We start from the raw sequence: 16,961 nt of genomic DNA, 5'->3' as shown, positions 1-16,961 counted from the left end.
AATGAGTGAGTGAGGTGATTGGTTAGTGACTGAGAGTATGTGGGCAGAGGTAGGAAGTGTGTGTGTGTGTGTGTGTGTGTGTGTGTGTGAGAGAGAGAGAGAGAGAGAGAAAGAGGTTAGCAGTGAACTCTCAGCAGAGTGACGGTCGTTAACAGTCAGTTATGGTAAGTCAGCAGTTGAATCTGAGAAGCAGTCTTCTGATTAGAATCCCATATAGTGCTGTGAAAAGCATTACACTTCTATAGAAGAAAAGTATAACTACTTAGAGGACGTATTAGGGGCTAGATAGAGAGCCAAAACCTAATATTGTAAGACTATAAGAGTGTAAGAGACAGAAGTTGAGTTAGGAAGAGAAAGTAGGATTTGAGAGTGAGGAATGTGTGAAGTGAAAGAGTGACACCTCAGTCAGAAGTTATTCTTATTCATTGAAGAATTAAGCTCTAAACATCTTGAAACCATTATGTTTATCATACAAATAAAGTTTTGTTTTGTATTATCCTGGAGCCCTATCATTTTAATAACATAAGAGCCTCATCCTCAGGGCCACATAGTCCAACAAAAAGGACTTAGAGCTTGAGCACGATTCAGTGGGGAACATTAAATAAAGTGTTTGGGATTAAATTCCTGGTGGTAGCATCACACAAATTAAAAGAGACATTGTGATACCAACAAATGTATATTTCCAGATGTGGCTAACTGGAAGGAGGCATACCAGAAGCCTCACAGTGGTTTAAATTTCCATAGCAGCAAGCCCAGCATATTCATTTTTAATTATTTATTTTATTTTAATATTTTCTCCTCAATGGGGACCCCAAGCAGCTTACGTTATTCTCCTTCATTGTTGTCCCTACTACAAGTCTGTAAGGTAGGTTAGGCTGTGAGAATATGACTGGCCCAAGGTCACACAGTGACCTTCCATGGCATGAGTGGGGATTCAGACCTGAGTGTCCCAGATACTAGTCCAACACTTTATACCAGGGGTAGCCAAACTTGTGTTATATAAGAGCCACACAGAATAAACATCAGATGTTCGCAAACCGCAAGACATGCACGTCAGATGTTTGAGAGCCACAAGACAAGGAAGGCAGACAGACAGACAGGCAAATAGATGGGTGGAGAGAAAGGTGAAAAGAACGCAACTTTAAATGCATTCTCCAAGTTGCCAGCTGACTTGGCTTGGAGAAGTGATTTAAACAGAGACATGCCTTCTCCTAGCCAGCTGATGGAGTGGTGGGGGCTTCGAGAGCCACACAATATGTGTGAAAGAGCCACATGTGACTCCTGAGCTGCCGTTTGGCCACCCCTGCTTTGTACTATACTGGCTGTCTTGGATTCTGTCGTTTCAAAAACGGAGATAACCAAGCTGGTCTCAGGAGAAGTTACATGCCTGAAATATATTATGTTTAAAAGGGTTGAAAATTTAGCGTGTAACAAGCAACAATATGTAGATAAGATGGATAAGTTAGGGAAGAATTGAGCTCACAGTTGATTTCTTGTTCACGTCACTTTCAGGAAGTGATGTGTACAAGGGAATTTCCAGGTCTGGTGTTGGGTTGATGAACTCTGGGTGGTACTTTCTTTTTTTTTAGGATTCAGAAAATTTTGTGGTGTGTGCTTGAACTTTAGATAAACTTTTTTTTAAAAAACTCCCTCAACACCTCCAGATCTATCCTGGTGCTGGCTAAGCATGTATGTGTATTATTGGGGGAGGGGAATGCCCACGAGATCTACTTCTGGGACATAGCTGTTTCAATTCCTACATATATCCTGGCAGTAGTCTGTTAATTACACCATACTATATCAAAGGGATATTTCCAGGGTTGGATATATGTATTTTTTAATAGGATTCTTGTATCTTGGTATATCCAAACATATACGTAAGTCAGGTAAACGCGGTAGTTCTGGATATGGCTTTAGGTCAGTCAGAGAAAGCCGGAGACCTTCTGTGTGTCACAGTTCCTCTAAAGAAGCATCACTTTGCATGCAGTTACAGATAATGAACTTTAACTATAGAAATGTTTGGTTTGGTTTTTCATTCTTTAATTGCTATTCTAAGTTTAGTCATATTGTTTCAAAACCACATTTTGAAGCTAGGTCACAAAAGCATCTCTTTTGTTTGTCAGAAAACTGTTTACTTATAGGTGAAATAAGGAATTTCCTTTCATGGTGTGTCACTCTTCTCTACAAACCTGGAAATCTTTCTTAGCAAAGAGTTTTGCTGGTAGTTGAAAGGCCCTCTTTCATCTTCTGGATAGGTATAAACGGCCTACCAGAGAGATGGTGCTCTCATTCTATAGCTAGACCCTGTAATTAGTCTGTCAGTTCTGAACATAACCATATGGGGGGGTTTTTCTGCAAATCTAAAGGAACCACACTACATTTGCAGAAACATTCAAAAACCTAATAAAAATAATTGGGGAGGTTTAATACACCCCAGTGAAGAGTGCTGAGTGAGATCTCAAGAAATCTTGTAATATCACGGTTGGTAGTATGGTGTTGCCTAATAATCAAGGTAGTAGAGCTTGGGCCTAGGCAGCTCCAGTGCGGCTGCATCTTGGGAAAGCAACAGCCATGAGGAGAGAGAGACTGTGATCTTTGATGGGGTGGGAAATGGGGATGAGAAAGGGGCCGGAAAGAGTGAGTGGAAAACATGGGGTCACTTTCTCTCATCCTAACTTAACTCACAGTGTTGTTTGTTGGGGCAAAATGGAAGAGGAGATGTTGGTCGCCCTAGTGGATGACCTTCAACGGCATCTGGATCGGGGTAGCTCGGCGGTGCTGATGCTGTTAGACCTGTCGGCTGCGTTTGACACGGTCGACCATCGGCTACTGACGTGCCGCCTCGCCGACGCAGGGATTCAGGGGTTGGCCTTACAGTGGCTTTCCTCTTTCGTGGAAGGTCGGGGACAAAGGGTCACAATTGGGGGGGAACTATCCCGGAGGTGCACACTCGATTGTGGTGTGCCCCAAGGGGCGGTTCTCTCCCCGATGTTATTTAACACCTACATGCGGCCTCTTGCCCAGATTGCCTGAAGGTACGGGCTAGGGTGTCACCAGTATGCTGATGACACCCAGCTCTATCTACTGATGGATGGCCGGCCGGTCTGCGCCCCGGAAAATCTTGAACGGCACTACAGGCCGTGGCTGAGTGGCTCAGACTGAGTGGGCTGAAGCTAAATCCAGCGAAGACAGAGGTCCTTTGCTTGGGTCGCCACAGCCCGGGGGGGGGGGAATCCCCCTACCAGTTTTTGATGGTGCGCCGCTGATAGCGGTGGACAGGGTCAGGAGCTTGGGGGTGCTATTGGAGCCTTCCCTAAAGATGGAGGCTCAGATAGCAGCAGCTGCCAAGTCCGCGTTCTTTCATCTTAGGTGGGCAAGGCAGCTGGCCCCATTCCTGGAGCGCGACGACCTAGCAACAGTGATCCATGCTACGGTCACCTCGAGGTTGGACTACTGCAATGCCCTCTACATGGGGCTGCCCCTGTCCCGAACTCGGAAATTACAGCTGGTGCAGAATGCCGCGGCCCGGCTGTTATTGGGTCTTCCAAAGTGGGGACACATTCGGCCTGGTCTTCGGACTCTGCACTGGCTTCCAGTGATATACCGAGTCTGGTACAAGGTGCTGGTTATTACCTTTAAAGCCCTATATGGCCTGGGACCTGCCTACCTGAAGGACCGTCTCTCCCCACATGTTCCCCAGAGAGCACTGAGGTCGGGAGCACAAAACCTCCTCACTATCCCTGGGCCAAAAGAAGCCCACTTGAAATCCACCAGAGAAAGGGCCTTCTCCGTTATGGCCCCTACATGGTGGAACCAGCTGCCGGAGGAGGTGAGGGCCCTGCGGGACCTTGTTCAGTTCCACAGGGCCTGTAAGACGACCCTCTTCCTGTTAGCCTACACCTAGCTAAGATGAGAACTCAATGTAGCTTACCAGACGTCTGTTTTATATGTAACTGGAATGTTTATTGGTTTTAAAGTTTTAACTGTTTTAAATATTTAATTGCCTGTATATTTAAAAGTGTTTAATTTTATGTTGACCAATTTTTGGAAGCCGCCCTGAGCCACTTGTGGGAAGGGCGGGATATAAATCCTAAATAAATAAATAAAAATAAATAAAAAGAAAAGAAGAAGACGAAAACTGCAGATTTAGAGACTCAGAGCGGCTTACAATCTCCTGTATCTTCTCCCCCCACAACAGACACCCTGTGAGGTGGGTGGGGCTGAGAGGGCTCTCACAGCAGCTCCCCTTTCAAGGACAACCTCTGTGAGAACAATGACTAACCTAAGGCCATTCCAGCAGCTGCAAGTGGAGGAGTGGGGAATCAAACCTGGTTTTCCCAGATAAGAGTCTGTACACTTAACCAAACTGGCTCCTTTGCATATTAGACCACACCCCCATCATTTAGCCAATCCTCCAAGAGCTTGCAGGGCTCTTCTTACAGGGCCTACTGTAAACTGTTGGAAGATTGGCTACATCACGGGGTGTGTCATCTAGTATGCAAAGGAGTTCCTGCTACAAAAAAAGCCCACACCCCAGCTCATTGGAGGAAGGATGGCTTAATCTATGATAGACTGATTTTTAATTTGTCTGGGGTTTGCCTCATCTAGGTAATAAAATAAATTGCTTGACTAACCTTATGTCTCATTTATGATGTACAAGCCCAGCTACAGTTAGGCACCTTATTTGCCTATGATTACTCAGAGGTACTCAAAGTAAGTAAAAGGCCTCCTGGGAGAAAATAAAGTCTGTACAGAGTGTTTGTTCTTTACTGCCTGTCCTATTGCATCCAATAACTGTCTCCAGCCTTTAATATTCTGTTTTGCCCTTTATATTCTGTTTTGCTTTTTTCACGTTCTGTAATCCTGCAAAAAAGCCCCTGCCTTTTTTTTCTTGGGAGGAGGGGAGAGGATGAAGCATAAGATTTCAGAACTGACACCACATGATGTACATTGCCTAGAAATGAGTCCCACAGACTTCTAGAGAACTTGCTCCCACCTACTCGTGCTTTCATTTCCTATTCTGTACTAGGGGTCTGAAGGTTCCCTGAAACACATGGCAGCAGTACTACAAGCACTCTGGGGCTTCTCTGATGTATCCCTCCCCCCACTGCTGTTCTGCAGGGACTTTGCCAGAAATTCCTTGAGTCATCTGGAGTTGCTTGCCTTAAAGCTCAGGGGAGAGGCTGGTTTTGGAAAGGTGGCTCCAAAAGCCCTACTGCTTTTAAAGATTTCCCTCATCTAGACGGCTGGGTATGTTTAGTAAAAGTGAGGCGTAGATGTCTTCTTTAGTTCAATTTCGCTAAAGGTGACAAAATCCAAATGCTCAATGTGTAAGTTATAGTGGGACAGGATTCTATCCTCTTTTTTGTTAGAACAATGGCCTTGGAAATAGAATTGACTAGCTTTCTTTGTTTTGAACCTCCCTCTCTCTCTCTCTTTGGTCAAAAATGCAGATAAGGAAGAAGTGCAGAGAAAACGACAAAAACTCATGCCTAACTTTTCTGATAATTACGGTGGAAGTGGACCAGGTGCTGGAGGAGGTGGAATGTATGGAGGAGGAGGAAATGGTGGTGGTGGAGGGGCTGGATCAGGTAAAGACAAATTACATCTAATGTGATCAGTGAGATAATATATTTTGGAAATTCTAAAATTTTGTTTTCAGTCTTCTAGAACTCCATACTCAGTGCATTCCTCAACTGTGATGAGGTCAGCGGTTTTTCGTGTGGTTTTTCCTGTCCCAACACCATTTATATTTTTTTGTTTACTCTGGTGCTGGGGTCATTTTTAGGCAAAAATTATATTAATACTTTAAAAATAAAACAAATATTATTATGAAAATTTTGTTAATAATTAAAAATAAAAAGTAAGTTATATTTGCTCTCTTTTTTGTTTCAATGCCTTACTTTGGCGTATATGTGATCCCAGCCACCCAAACCAGATTAGTAAATTTTGTTTCAGCAAGAGCAATAAAAACCCTTCTCAGTATTTTGGTGTATGGTGTACATATGAATGAAGGGTTTGTTTTATGGGGGTTGGACTAGATGACCCTGGAGGTCCCCTCCAACTCTATGATTCTGTGTAACAAGGATCTGTGGATGCACAGTTTGTGGAGACCCATTTTATCCCTTTCCCCTGTGAGCTGATGGCTGGACCATCTGATATTAGGGCTGAAGAAAAGCGATTTCTCTTGTCAGAGCTGTTATCCAAATGTAGTTTTTTCTCTTTCTGGTGTGTTTGGGGTGGGAATGGTCAGCTAACTTCCTGTCAGTGAGAGTCAAATTTGCTCTTATATACATAAACCCTGGGCATAATTATTCATTACATTGTCATTGCAACCTCATGAGATCTTTGTCAAGAATTTCAGTTAAACATGCCATTCAGGTCTCATGCTGGGAACTCAATTCTCAGGTGCACACAAGGCAGGCCCAGTTGAGATCAGGACTGTAGTGTGTGAGCAGAGATTCAGTTTTCACCTGCTTACACTGTTTTCCTGACTTGAAATGAGCCTGGGTAGCTGCTGTTTACACCACTGGGTGAGCTTACATATGCTGATGGCCACAGATGGGACCTAACTGAGCCATTTCAGATCAAGGCATATGGAGGAGCGGGGAGAGACTGAAGCTTTCTCTTGTTGCACATCACAATCTCAGTCCTAATAGTGTGCCTGAGAATTGAGTTCCCAGAAAGAAACTCACATGGCCCATTTGAACAAAAGTCCTTGTGACAAAACTCGGGAGCTGTAAGAATAATGAAGTATGGCAATTTCAGCCTCCCACTCTCCCCCCTCCCCTCAGTGCTGCTGTTCTATCCTGAAATGGCCCTGATGCTTCATGTACACAGGCTCATCCTGGGTCCTATTTCATGGTCATACTTCAGGGTGTCAGAAAAACTAGGAACTTTTTAAAAACAAATAATGCCATCTGTTAATTTATATCTAGACCAGACTGAGAGAATAGCAGAAAACTTATGTGAATTTCTTACAGCCTTCCTGTTTAATGTGTACACTAATAACTGTTGATTTAACTGGAATTGCTTCTAATTTAGTATAACATGAAAAGAACATAGAAGCCTCTGCACAGTCATTGGTTTACCAATCAGAAATAGATTTATATATTCCCTTTTTATGTTAGAGAGACTGTAAAGTAATTCCTGGTATCCGTAATCTGATTCTATTGGATTTGAAAGTACCTAATTCATTTTTTAAAAATGTGAAGATTCCATTGATTAAAGGAAGTGTGGATAATCAAAGCAACTTTAATTTAAAGCTGTTTGTTTACTTGTTCTCAGTTAACCCAGTAACAGTCGCTGAAACACTACCCTTTATGGCCATAGATAATTGACTGCATGGTTGAACATATTCCCAAATTAAAATCTCCCTGTCCCTAGAAAATGAGCATGTAATGGAGAGGATTCTAACCTAGTCTTTTCCTGTGTGTACTTTTCTACAAAGGTAATTTTCTATATGATTTAGCATTTAAACAGGTAATCTTCCACTCGCAATGTGTTTAATTCTCAGAACTCTTTCCATATATCTGCGTGTATCATTTGGCTTTGAGTGGCTATGATCTAGGAAGGGGATCCCCCAAATGGTGCCCGTGGGCACTGTGGTGCTCACCAGCACTTTTTTCTGGTGCCTGCTAAGCATTTTTAGGAAGCGGGTGGGGCCAGGAAGGGCTTTTGCCTATCAAGGTTTCTAACCGACTGCTGGAGGTATGATTGGCTATGGAGATTTTTTAAAATATTGCTTTGGCAGCAGCTGCCACCACAACACAAAGATCTGCACTGTGTTACTGAAGTTAAATGGTGGCAGAGGTTTTGTGACTGGCTCTGGCTCCTGCAGCAGTCATTTTATATCCTCCAGATTATATGCTTCTGTTGTCACCTTTAGGGAAAATCTGATCTGTCTGTCTGATCTGTAAGGCCTTTAGCAGCCATTTTGTTGCTGCACCTACTTTGCCATGTCAGAATTCCAAATATGCCTGCAGGCTCAAAAAGTTGGGGACTCTGATCTAGGAGATGGATTCATACATGCCAGTGGAGGAAAACATCTGTATATTCCATCTACGTAGGTAGCAGTGGTAGTCTATATGCATTCAGCACTAGGGACGGCAGTCAGTATATTTCTGACATGTAGCTATCCTACCTGTTTCTCTCCCAAGGATCAATGAACGGGAGGGGGACATGCCTACATTTAGATATGATGGGATGGATTATTTTGCTTTTTTATGGAATGCTGACTCAAAGCAGCTGCTAGTATTCACCAGTTCCATAACTGGATATTTGTTTTTATTTAAGAAACCTAAGACTGACATACTTATTCTCTTTGGTGGTTTTTAGGTTATGGGTACACACCATATGGTTATTCTGGTTATGGAGGAATGCATTTCCATTCTAGCACAAACAAGGCCGGCGCTGGAATGAAACATGGTAATTATCAGTTTTTCATACATTACAACCTTTTTCACATTACTGTTCTAAATTAGATGTTATTCGTTGTTGGCCCAATTTTGAGTAAAGTGATACAGGGACAGGGGTTTCATACAGTGAATTTCCTTCCATTAATGAGTTGTCTCTGAAGCACTGTGTCATTTCAAATAGTGCTGCTTTTTTCCCCAATGTTTTTTGCAGTGCAGTCTTCATTGAACTTTTAAAAAACATTCTAAAGTGAACACTATAGCGCTAAGTGGCACCACTGAGATTCATTGACTCTGTAGTGCTATCAAAGCTATAGTGCTGTAGCACTCACCTTAGAACATTAAGAAAAAAGTCTGAGAAAGATCGTGAGGCAGAAAAGGGCAGGGAAAAAAGCAGCATTGTAGAAAGTGTTGTGGACATTTTAAACAGCACACCATAGCAATTCAGAAGCACAACAGAATAATTGAAAATGAAAAAAGCAGTTTCCCTCAAAAGCAGCTCTGCTAACCTGACACAAGCGGATTTGTATAAACGGGTAAATAAATTACGAAAATGGGTGTGTCTGAAATGACAGAAAAAATCCATTAGCAACCAGTTACTGAAATGGAATATAAAGGCAGTTTGGAAAGGGTCAACATTTAATCAAAGCTGGAAAGATCAGCACAATTACTACTAAGTAGTATGTGAATAGTATAAATGGTTGTTGCATGAACTTCCAGGGGTGATAAATGTCACTAGTGGAGTTTGCTTCCAGTACTCTTGGCAAATATAGATCCTTTCATTGTGCATTACCCATAGAGTTTAATCAGTATGAAGGAATCAATATTTCATGCTTCTGTTCTTCAGGACTCTCAAATGACATGCCTAAAAAAGAAGATGGTGAAAGTTGCCACAAGAGCAGTAAAAAGCACAGTGTGAAATTCAAGGAAAAAGAAGAAGTTGAAGAGAAAAGCAAAACCAGAATTTGCACAGCTCTCAAGCCAGACGATGCAGAGATTAGTTTACAAGGTTGGTGCATGGTTTTCTTCAGTGTCATTGTATTCATCTGGGCAGGAAAAATTTGAGAATTTGGACTTTGCATGTGGTGTTCACTTTCAGAATGGCAAAGGTTGATCAGTCTTTGGAACAAAGGGATTCACTCCCTAAACTGAGATCTTCTATTGATAATAATAAACTATCAGCTTTGATACCCAGTCTCGATTAAAGGCATTACTGTTGTAATGTCTATAATATCATGGAAGCAAATATTGTTTGGATCTTTGAAATAAAAGGTTCTGTCCTACAGACTGAGAATCTTCCCCTGCAGTTCCTGGTTCCCATTCAAAAATTGATCCAGAAAGTTGGGGGAACCCTTGGGGGACAAAGCGGGATTTGGCACAGGCGGTTGCAGTTGGCAAGATTCCCCCCTCCCCCAGCATGTTTAACTTGTATGAGCTCTTGTTCCATTTGTGGAAAAGGCTGAGACAAGAGGAGATGGGTATCCAGTGTCTGCTGACTTTCTGTGACGTTTTCAGCCCCCCCCCCAATTGCATACCATTCTGTTCCTGAGGTTCCCCAAAAATAATGGGAAGAGGTCTCTTCATGGTTGAAAGGGTCCAAACCTGAATGCTTCCAAGACATGAGGAGCCATATTTTGGCAGCTCTCTTTCCTGTGGCAATGTGCCACATTTTCAGAGAGTTCTGAGAGAGAGCAGAGAAGCTCTGAGATAGAGCAGAGAATAACTGATATAAGGGTGAGCAACTGGGGAAGTTGCTGAGAATTTCTGAGTTTGTGGTTGCTGGGGAACTGCTGTCTGTTTGGTTGAGTGGGCTGAAGGTGAAGGTTATTGAAGGTGATTGTTGCTGATTGATTAGGAGTGGCTGTGTTCCCCACCCTCTTTGCATTATTAAGCTGCGCCTTGCCAGAGAGCTAAAGGGCTCTTGGCCTGTGGCTCTTAGCCTGGGGGCTCTGTAAGGACCAGGAACCCAGATCCCTAATTTCCTTGTGCTCCCAATAAGGTAAGTTGACCCTCCAGAAGGGGAGCCACATAAACAAACAGGATTTAAAGGGGACTGCATATTTTAAAAAAAAAAAGCTATCATGAAGGTAGAATGCCAGCAGGGGGTGGGGGCTTTCCAGTGTTTTGCACTGAGTGTCACATGATGACTATCTGCCCATAGGACAGAAGTCTTGGGTGTGTGCTCGATGCAAGGAGCTCCTGGTCCTTGTCACGGCCCGAGTCTCTGACACGAAGCTACGGCTGCTATCGTCCTGGCAACGAGCCAGGACCTCTCGCAGACAGCTCAGGCGAAGCACAGGGAGTGGTCGTGAAACAGTCCAGTTGATTGATAACGTAAACAGGCAGGCTGGAGGGTGAGACGGAAGCTTGGTCAGGGAAGCCGAGAGTCAGAAGCCGGGGAGCCGAGCCGAAAGTCAGAAGCCGGGAAACAGAGCCGAGAGTCAGAAGCCGGGAAGCAAAGCCGAGATCAAACGATACCTAAGCCAGTCCGATAAGCAAAGCCAGAGTCCAGAATACCAGTCTATGAGTCAGGCCGGGTCAGGAATGCACAGGTTCTTTCCGAAGCAAGGGGTGCGAGACGCAGACACATCCAAGGGTGTTCGCTTGTTGCCAGCACAGTTTGGCCTGAGGCCAGGATCCCAGATATACTGCTGGCTAATTGGCTCGTTAGAACTCCGGGCTCAGATCTCTTCTAGCCCGCATGCGCGCCTCTCTACGCCTGTTCCTGAATTCCAGGCGTCTCCTCTCGCGCAGGCGGGCCCCAGGTGTTGGTGAGTCTGGGGGAGATGAGCTAGTACCTGGTGTGGCCAGATTGGTTTCAGGTGGCCCCTGCTGCTGGCTGGCTCCTTCAGGACTTACGTCCTCTGTTGCTGAAGGCATCTGCACAGCAGGGGCGGGGTCAGAAGCAGGCACCTGCTCTGAGTCAGCAGGGGCAGGCATGACACTATCCCCCCCCTCAGGCCCCCCCTCATCCAAGCCGCCTGGCTTATCTGGGTAGGCCGCATGAAACTGCCGGAGCAGGTCAGGGGTATGCAGGTGGGCAGCCGGTTCCCAGGAGCGATCCTCGGGAGGGTAGCCTTCCCAGTCCACCAGGTACTGGAGTTGGCCTCGGTGCAGCCGGGAGTCTAGGATCTGGTGGACTTCAAACTCTTCCTCATCGTCCACCAGCACCGGTGGCGGAGGCGGTGGTGGAACGTCCCTGTTTGGGTCCGGCGCTGCCGCTGGTTGGAGGAGGGAGCGGTGGAATACGGGGTGTATCCGGAGGTGGGCCGGAAGGCGTAGGCGGAATGCCACGGGGTTGACTTGCGCCTCTATGGGGAAGGGCCCGAGGAACCGATCGGTTAGCTTGGAGGACCGGCCAGGAGTCCGGAGGTACCGGGTCGAGAGCCAGACAGAATCTCCGACCTTGAGGGGGGCTCCGTCCTGGCGATGTCGGTCCGCGGCCAGTTTGTAAGCGTCCTTGGCGCGCTGGAGCTGGGTGCGCAGGAGGGCGTGGAGCGCGTGGAGTTCCTCAAGTCGGTCGGTGGCTGCGGGCACGTTGGCGGAGGGGCCGAGCGGAGGGAAGAATCGGGGGTGCAGTCCATAGTTGGCGGCAAACGGCGTGGTCCGCGTAGAGCTGTGGACTGCGTTGTTATACGCGAACTCTGCCAGGGGTAGCAGAGTGGCCCAGTTGTCTTGCTGATAGCTGGTATAGCAGCGCAAGTACTGCTCCAAGGTGGCGTTGGTCCGCTCGGTCTGCCCGTCGGTCTGGGGATGGTAGGCGGAAGACAGGTGTAGTTCTGTCCCCAAACCGTGCTGGAAGGCCTGCCAAAAGCGGGATGTGAATTGTGGGCCCCGATCCGAGATGACCTGCGTGGGTAACCCGTGCAGGCGGAAGACGTGGTTTAGGTACAGCTGGGCAGTCTCCGGCCCGGATGGTACTCTGGCACAGGGGACGAAGTGGGCCATTTTGGTGAACAGGTCCACCACAACGAAAATGCAGGTGTGGCCCTGGGATCGTGGCAGGATACTAGCCCTGGGGGCTTCGGTGGCACTAGAGGTGTTATAGTCCGGCCGGCGGGACAGAGCGTCGGCTCTCTGGTTCTGGGAGTGCGGGACGTAGGTGATGGTAAAGTCAAATCGTGAGAAGAACAGGGACCACCGGATCTGCCGCTGGTTCAGCCGGCGGGTGGTCTGCAAATGTTCCAGGTTACGATGGTCGGTGAAGACTTGGACCGGATGCCTGGCCCCCTCAAGGTGGTGGCGCCAGACCTCAAAGGCCACCTTGATAGCCAGGAGCTCTCTCTCCCAAATGGTGTAATTGCGTTCGGCAGCCGAGAGCTGCCGGGAGTAGTAGGCGCAGGGCTGCCATGGCTGGCTAGGCTCGTCCCGCTGGGAGAGCACGGCTCCGAGGGCCACATTGGAGGCGTCTGCTTCCACCATGAAGGGCAAGCTCGGGTCAGGGTACCGCAGAAGGGGACTGGAGGAAAAACTCTGCTTGAGCTGGCGGAAGGCCCGGTCGGCTTCGGGGGTCCATTGAAAGGGCTCCTTCGGTCGGAGGAGTCTGGTCAAGGGCTTGGTGAGGTCGGCGTAGCCCGCGATGAATTGCCTGTAATAATTGGCGAAGCCCAGGAGGCGCTGGATGTCCTTCCGACTTCGAGGGGCCTGCCATTGAAGGATGGCGTCGACCTTCCGCGGATCCATCTGGGTTCCCTGGGGGGAAATGATGTGCCCCAGGAACTCAACGGACTGGAGGTGGAAAGCACATTTCTCCAGCTTGGCATACAGGCGATTGGCTCGGAGTCGCTGTAGCACCTGGCGGACGTGGTGGATGTGCTCCTGTTCGGATGCAGAGTAGACCAAAATGTCATCTAAATAAATGATCAGGAACCGGTCTAGCAGGTCACGGAAAACGTCATTCATAAAATGTTGGAAGACGGCGGGGGCATTGGTGAGCCCAAAGGGCATGACCAGATGTTCGTATTGGCCATATCTGGTGCCAAAAGCGGTCTTCCACTCATCCCCGGCTTTGATACGAACCAAGTTGTAGGCCCCGCGAAGGTCGAGCTTGGTGTAGATCGTGGCCCCTTTGACGCGGTCGAGGAGCTCAGGGATCAGTGGGAGCGGGTAGCGGTTCCGAATGGTAATCTTATTGAGGGCCCGGTAGTCGTTGCAGAGTCGCAGGTCCCCGGTCTTCTTCTTAACGAACAGGACAGGTGAAGACAGGGGCGAGGTGGAGGGTCTAATGAACCCTCGGGCCAAGTTCTTGTCCAAGTACTCCCGGAGGGCAGCCAGTTCCGGGTCTGCCATGGGGTACAGGCGGCCTGCGGGTAGCGGAGCGCCGGGCACCAGGTCGATGGCGCAATCGTAGGGCCGATGTGGGGGAAGCTGGTCTGCTTCCTTCTCATTGAAGACGTCCGCGAACTCCTGGTAGGGAGTTGGGAGTGTGGTGGCGGCCCCCAGGAGGCTGGTGGTGCGTGGGGAACCGGGTTGGTTGACAGGCGGCACCTGAGTCGAGTCGGGTGGTAGCGGGGAACAGGGTGCGAGGGTACTCGAAAAGCTCAGTTCACGTTGCACCCAGTCCACATGGGGGTTGTGGGCTTGCAGCCAGGACAGGCCCAAGATAACAGGGAAGCGTGGCATGCGGGCCAAATCGAAGGTCTGCTTCCCTTGGCGCTGTTGGACCCACAAAACGAGTGGTAGAGTTTCGTGGCGGACCGGCCCCGAGCGCAGCAGACGACCATCCACTGCCTCGACCAGTGTAGGAGTTCCCTTTTCCCGAACGGGGACGCCATGCTCCTTGGCAAAGTGGCTGTCCATGTAGCAGCAGGCAGCCCCTGAGTCCAACATGGCATGGACGAAGATCCACCGGTCGTCGGGAAGCTGCAGGCGGATCGGGACCAGGAACGGGGTGGGTGGTGGATGGACGGAGCTAGAGGACCTCAAGGAGTGCCCCAGGCCAGGAGATCCGGCTAGACCTGGGGCTGACCTTTTACCGAGGCAGCGGAGCTCGGGGTGCGCTTTGACTTGGCCGGGCAGGAGCTTGCAAAATGCCCGTCCCCTCCACAATACAGGCACAGGTTGTGGGTGCGCCGTCGGTTCTTCTCCTCGGGGGTCAGGCGAGGGCGGGCGCCGCCCAGCTGCATGGGTTCTACAGCCGGCGGTAAAGCTGGGGTACCTGGAACGGGAGCCGCCGGGGGGGGCCTTGTTGGAGTAGCGCCCCTCTTCTGCCTCTGGCGCCGACCTTGCAGTCGCCCATCAATGCGTAGACACAGCAGGATCAGGTCCTGGAGGGCGGCTGGGCGGTCGGTGCGTGCCAGTTCGTCCAGGACGGCATCAGAGAGGCCTTCAGTGTACTGGTCCACCAAGGCAGCTTCATTCCAGGCCAGGTCTTGAGCCAGCAGCTGGAACTCTGTGGTATACTGAGACACAGAGTTCTGGCCTTGGTGCAGAGCCCGTATCTTGCGATTAGCTGTCTCAGCACGCACAGGGTTGGCATAGGCGGCCTGGAAGTGTGCCTTGAACCGTGTGTAGTCTGCTAGCAGCGGCGAGGGCTCTAGCAGCAGAGGAGTGGCCCACTTGGCCGCTGGCCCTTTAAGCAGGCTCAGGATAAAACAGACTTTTGTTTTGTCTGTAGGGAAGTCGCCCTGCCTTATCTCCATGTATAGTTCACACTGGGCGAGGAAGGCAGGGAACTCTTCCAAGTTTCCTGCGAATTTCTCAGGAATGCTCACCGGGCAGCGAGAGCGGGGAGCAGCGGCGGCAGCCAAGGCCACGGCATTGGACGCAGTCTGCTGCTGCAGAGTAATCACCGCTTGGGTTAATTGCTGCACCTGGTCTAGGAGCCCCGGCAAGGGGTCCATGCCTTCTGCCGCTTGGTCCGTCATGAGCGTGCCTGGTGAGTTTTGGGTGCTGGCAAGCTGTCACGGCCCGAGTCTCTGACACGAAGCTACGGCTGCTATCGTCCTGGCAACGAGCCAGGACCTCTCGCAGACAGCTCAGGCGAAGCACAGGGAGTGGTCGTGAAACAGTCCAGTTGATTGATAACGTAAACAGGCAGGCTGGAGGGTGAGACGGAAGCTTGGTCAGGGAAGCCGAGAGTCAGAAGCCGGGGAGCCGAGCCGAAAGTCAGAAGCCGGGAAACAGAGCCGAGAGTCAGAAGCCGGGAAGCAAAGCCGAGATCAAACGATACCTAAGCCAGTCCGATAAGCAAAGCCAGAGTCCAGAATACCAGTCTATGAGTCAGGCCGGGTCAGGAATGCACAGGTTCTTTCCGAAGCAAGGGGTGCGAGACGCAGACACATCCAAGGGTGTTCGCTTGTTGCCAGCACAGTTTGGCCTGAGGCCAGGATCCCAGATATACTGCTGGCTAATTGGCTCGTTAGAACTCCGGGCTCAGATCTCTTCTAGCCCGCATGCGCGCCTCTCTACGCCTGTTCCTGAATTCCAGGCGTCTCCTCTCGCGCAGGCGGGCCCCAGGTGTTGGTGAGTCTGGGGGAGATGAGCTAGTACCTGGTGTGGCCAGATTGGTTTCAGGTGGCCCCTGCTGCTGGCTGGCTCCTTCAGGACTTACGTCCTCTGTTGCTGAAGGCATCTGCACAGCAGGGGCGGGGTCAGAAGCAGGCACCTGCTCTGAGTCAGCAGGGGCAGGCATGACAGTCCTCAGGAAACGAGCTCGTACCCTTGAGGCCAAGGTGACTGACCTGGAGAAGCAGAGACAGTCAGTTAGGCACTCGGGAAAGACTCTCGGGGACGTATTAGATGAGCCCCGCTCTGAACGTGGCAGCCCCATTGCTGCCAGGGAGCATGAGGGTCAAGAGGGAACAGGGCACCGTGCTGAGGATAACGGGAATTCGCCCTCAGAAGGGACCTGTTCTTCAGTTGGTGAGCGGGAATCCTTTCACACCAAGGAACCATCCTTGGGCAGGGAGAGAGGAGGGGTCTTGGTAGTTGGTGATTCGATCCTTAGGCAAGTAGACAGCTGGGTGGCAAAACCGCATACTGACCGTATGGTGACTTGCCTGCCTGGTGCGAAGGTAGTGGACATTATGCATGTAGTAGATAGGCTGATAGACAGTGCTGGGGAGGAGCCAGTGGTCGTGGTGCATGTTGGCACCAACGACGTGGGGAAATGCAGTCGTGAAGTCCTGGAGGAAAAATTTAGGCTGTTAGGCAGGAGACTTAAGGCCAGGACCTCCAAGGTAGCCTTCTCCAAAGTGCTACCTGTTCAATGTGCAGGGCAGGAGAGACGATGGTGTAAGGAGGAAGGGTTTAAGTTTGTTAGGCACTGGGATGCTTTCTGGAACGAGCGGGAGCTGTACAAAAGAGACGGTCTCCACTTGTCCTCAGATGGAACCAGGCTGCTTGTGCTTAAAATCAAAAAGGTGGCAGAGCAGTTTTTAAACTAAATCTTGGGGGAAAGCCGACAGGAGATGAAATGTCTCTGGTTCGGGAGGACTCATCTCAAAGAGATGAAGGGTTAGCTGTTACTTTTCTACCGGGTAATGGATCAGAGTTGTCCACTGAGATGGTGACAAACAGTATGGAGTGTCTGCCAAAGTCTCAAGG

The 16,961-nt window shown here is 49.1% G+C and overlaps 1 protein-coding gene across 1 annotated transcript in view; it reads left to right on the top strand.

The window, feature by feature from the left end:
• Positions 1-16,961, top strand: part of NFKB1 (nuclear factor kappa B subunit 1) — an 85,211-nt gene that overhangs the window by 43,328 nt on the left and 24,922 nt on the right. The window contains exons 12-14 of the mRNA XM_060246992.1: positions 5,454-5,591; positions 8,338-8,427; positions 9,262-9,423. Coding sequence (XP_060102975.1) covers positions 5,454-5,591; positions 8,338-8,427; positions 9,262-9,423 — 390 coding nt within the window. The remainder of the gene's footprint in view (positions 1-5,453; positions 5,592-8,337; positions 8,428-9,261; positions 9,424-16,961) is intronic.

The sequence above is a fragment of the Heteronotia binoei genome, chromosome 9, assembly GCF_032191835.1.
Source record: "Heteronotia binoei isolate CCM8104 ecotype False Entrance Well chromosome 9, APGP_CSIRO_Hbin_v1, whole genome shotgun sequence".
Classification (NCBI taxonomy): domain Eukaryota; kingdom Metazoa; phylum Chordata; class Lepidosauria; order Squamata; family Gekkonidae; genus Heteronotia; species Heteronotia binoei.
This window is presented reverse-complemented; position numbering and strand designations above follow the sequence as displayed.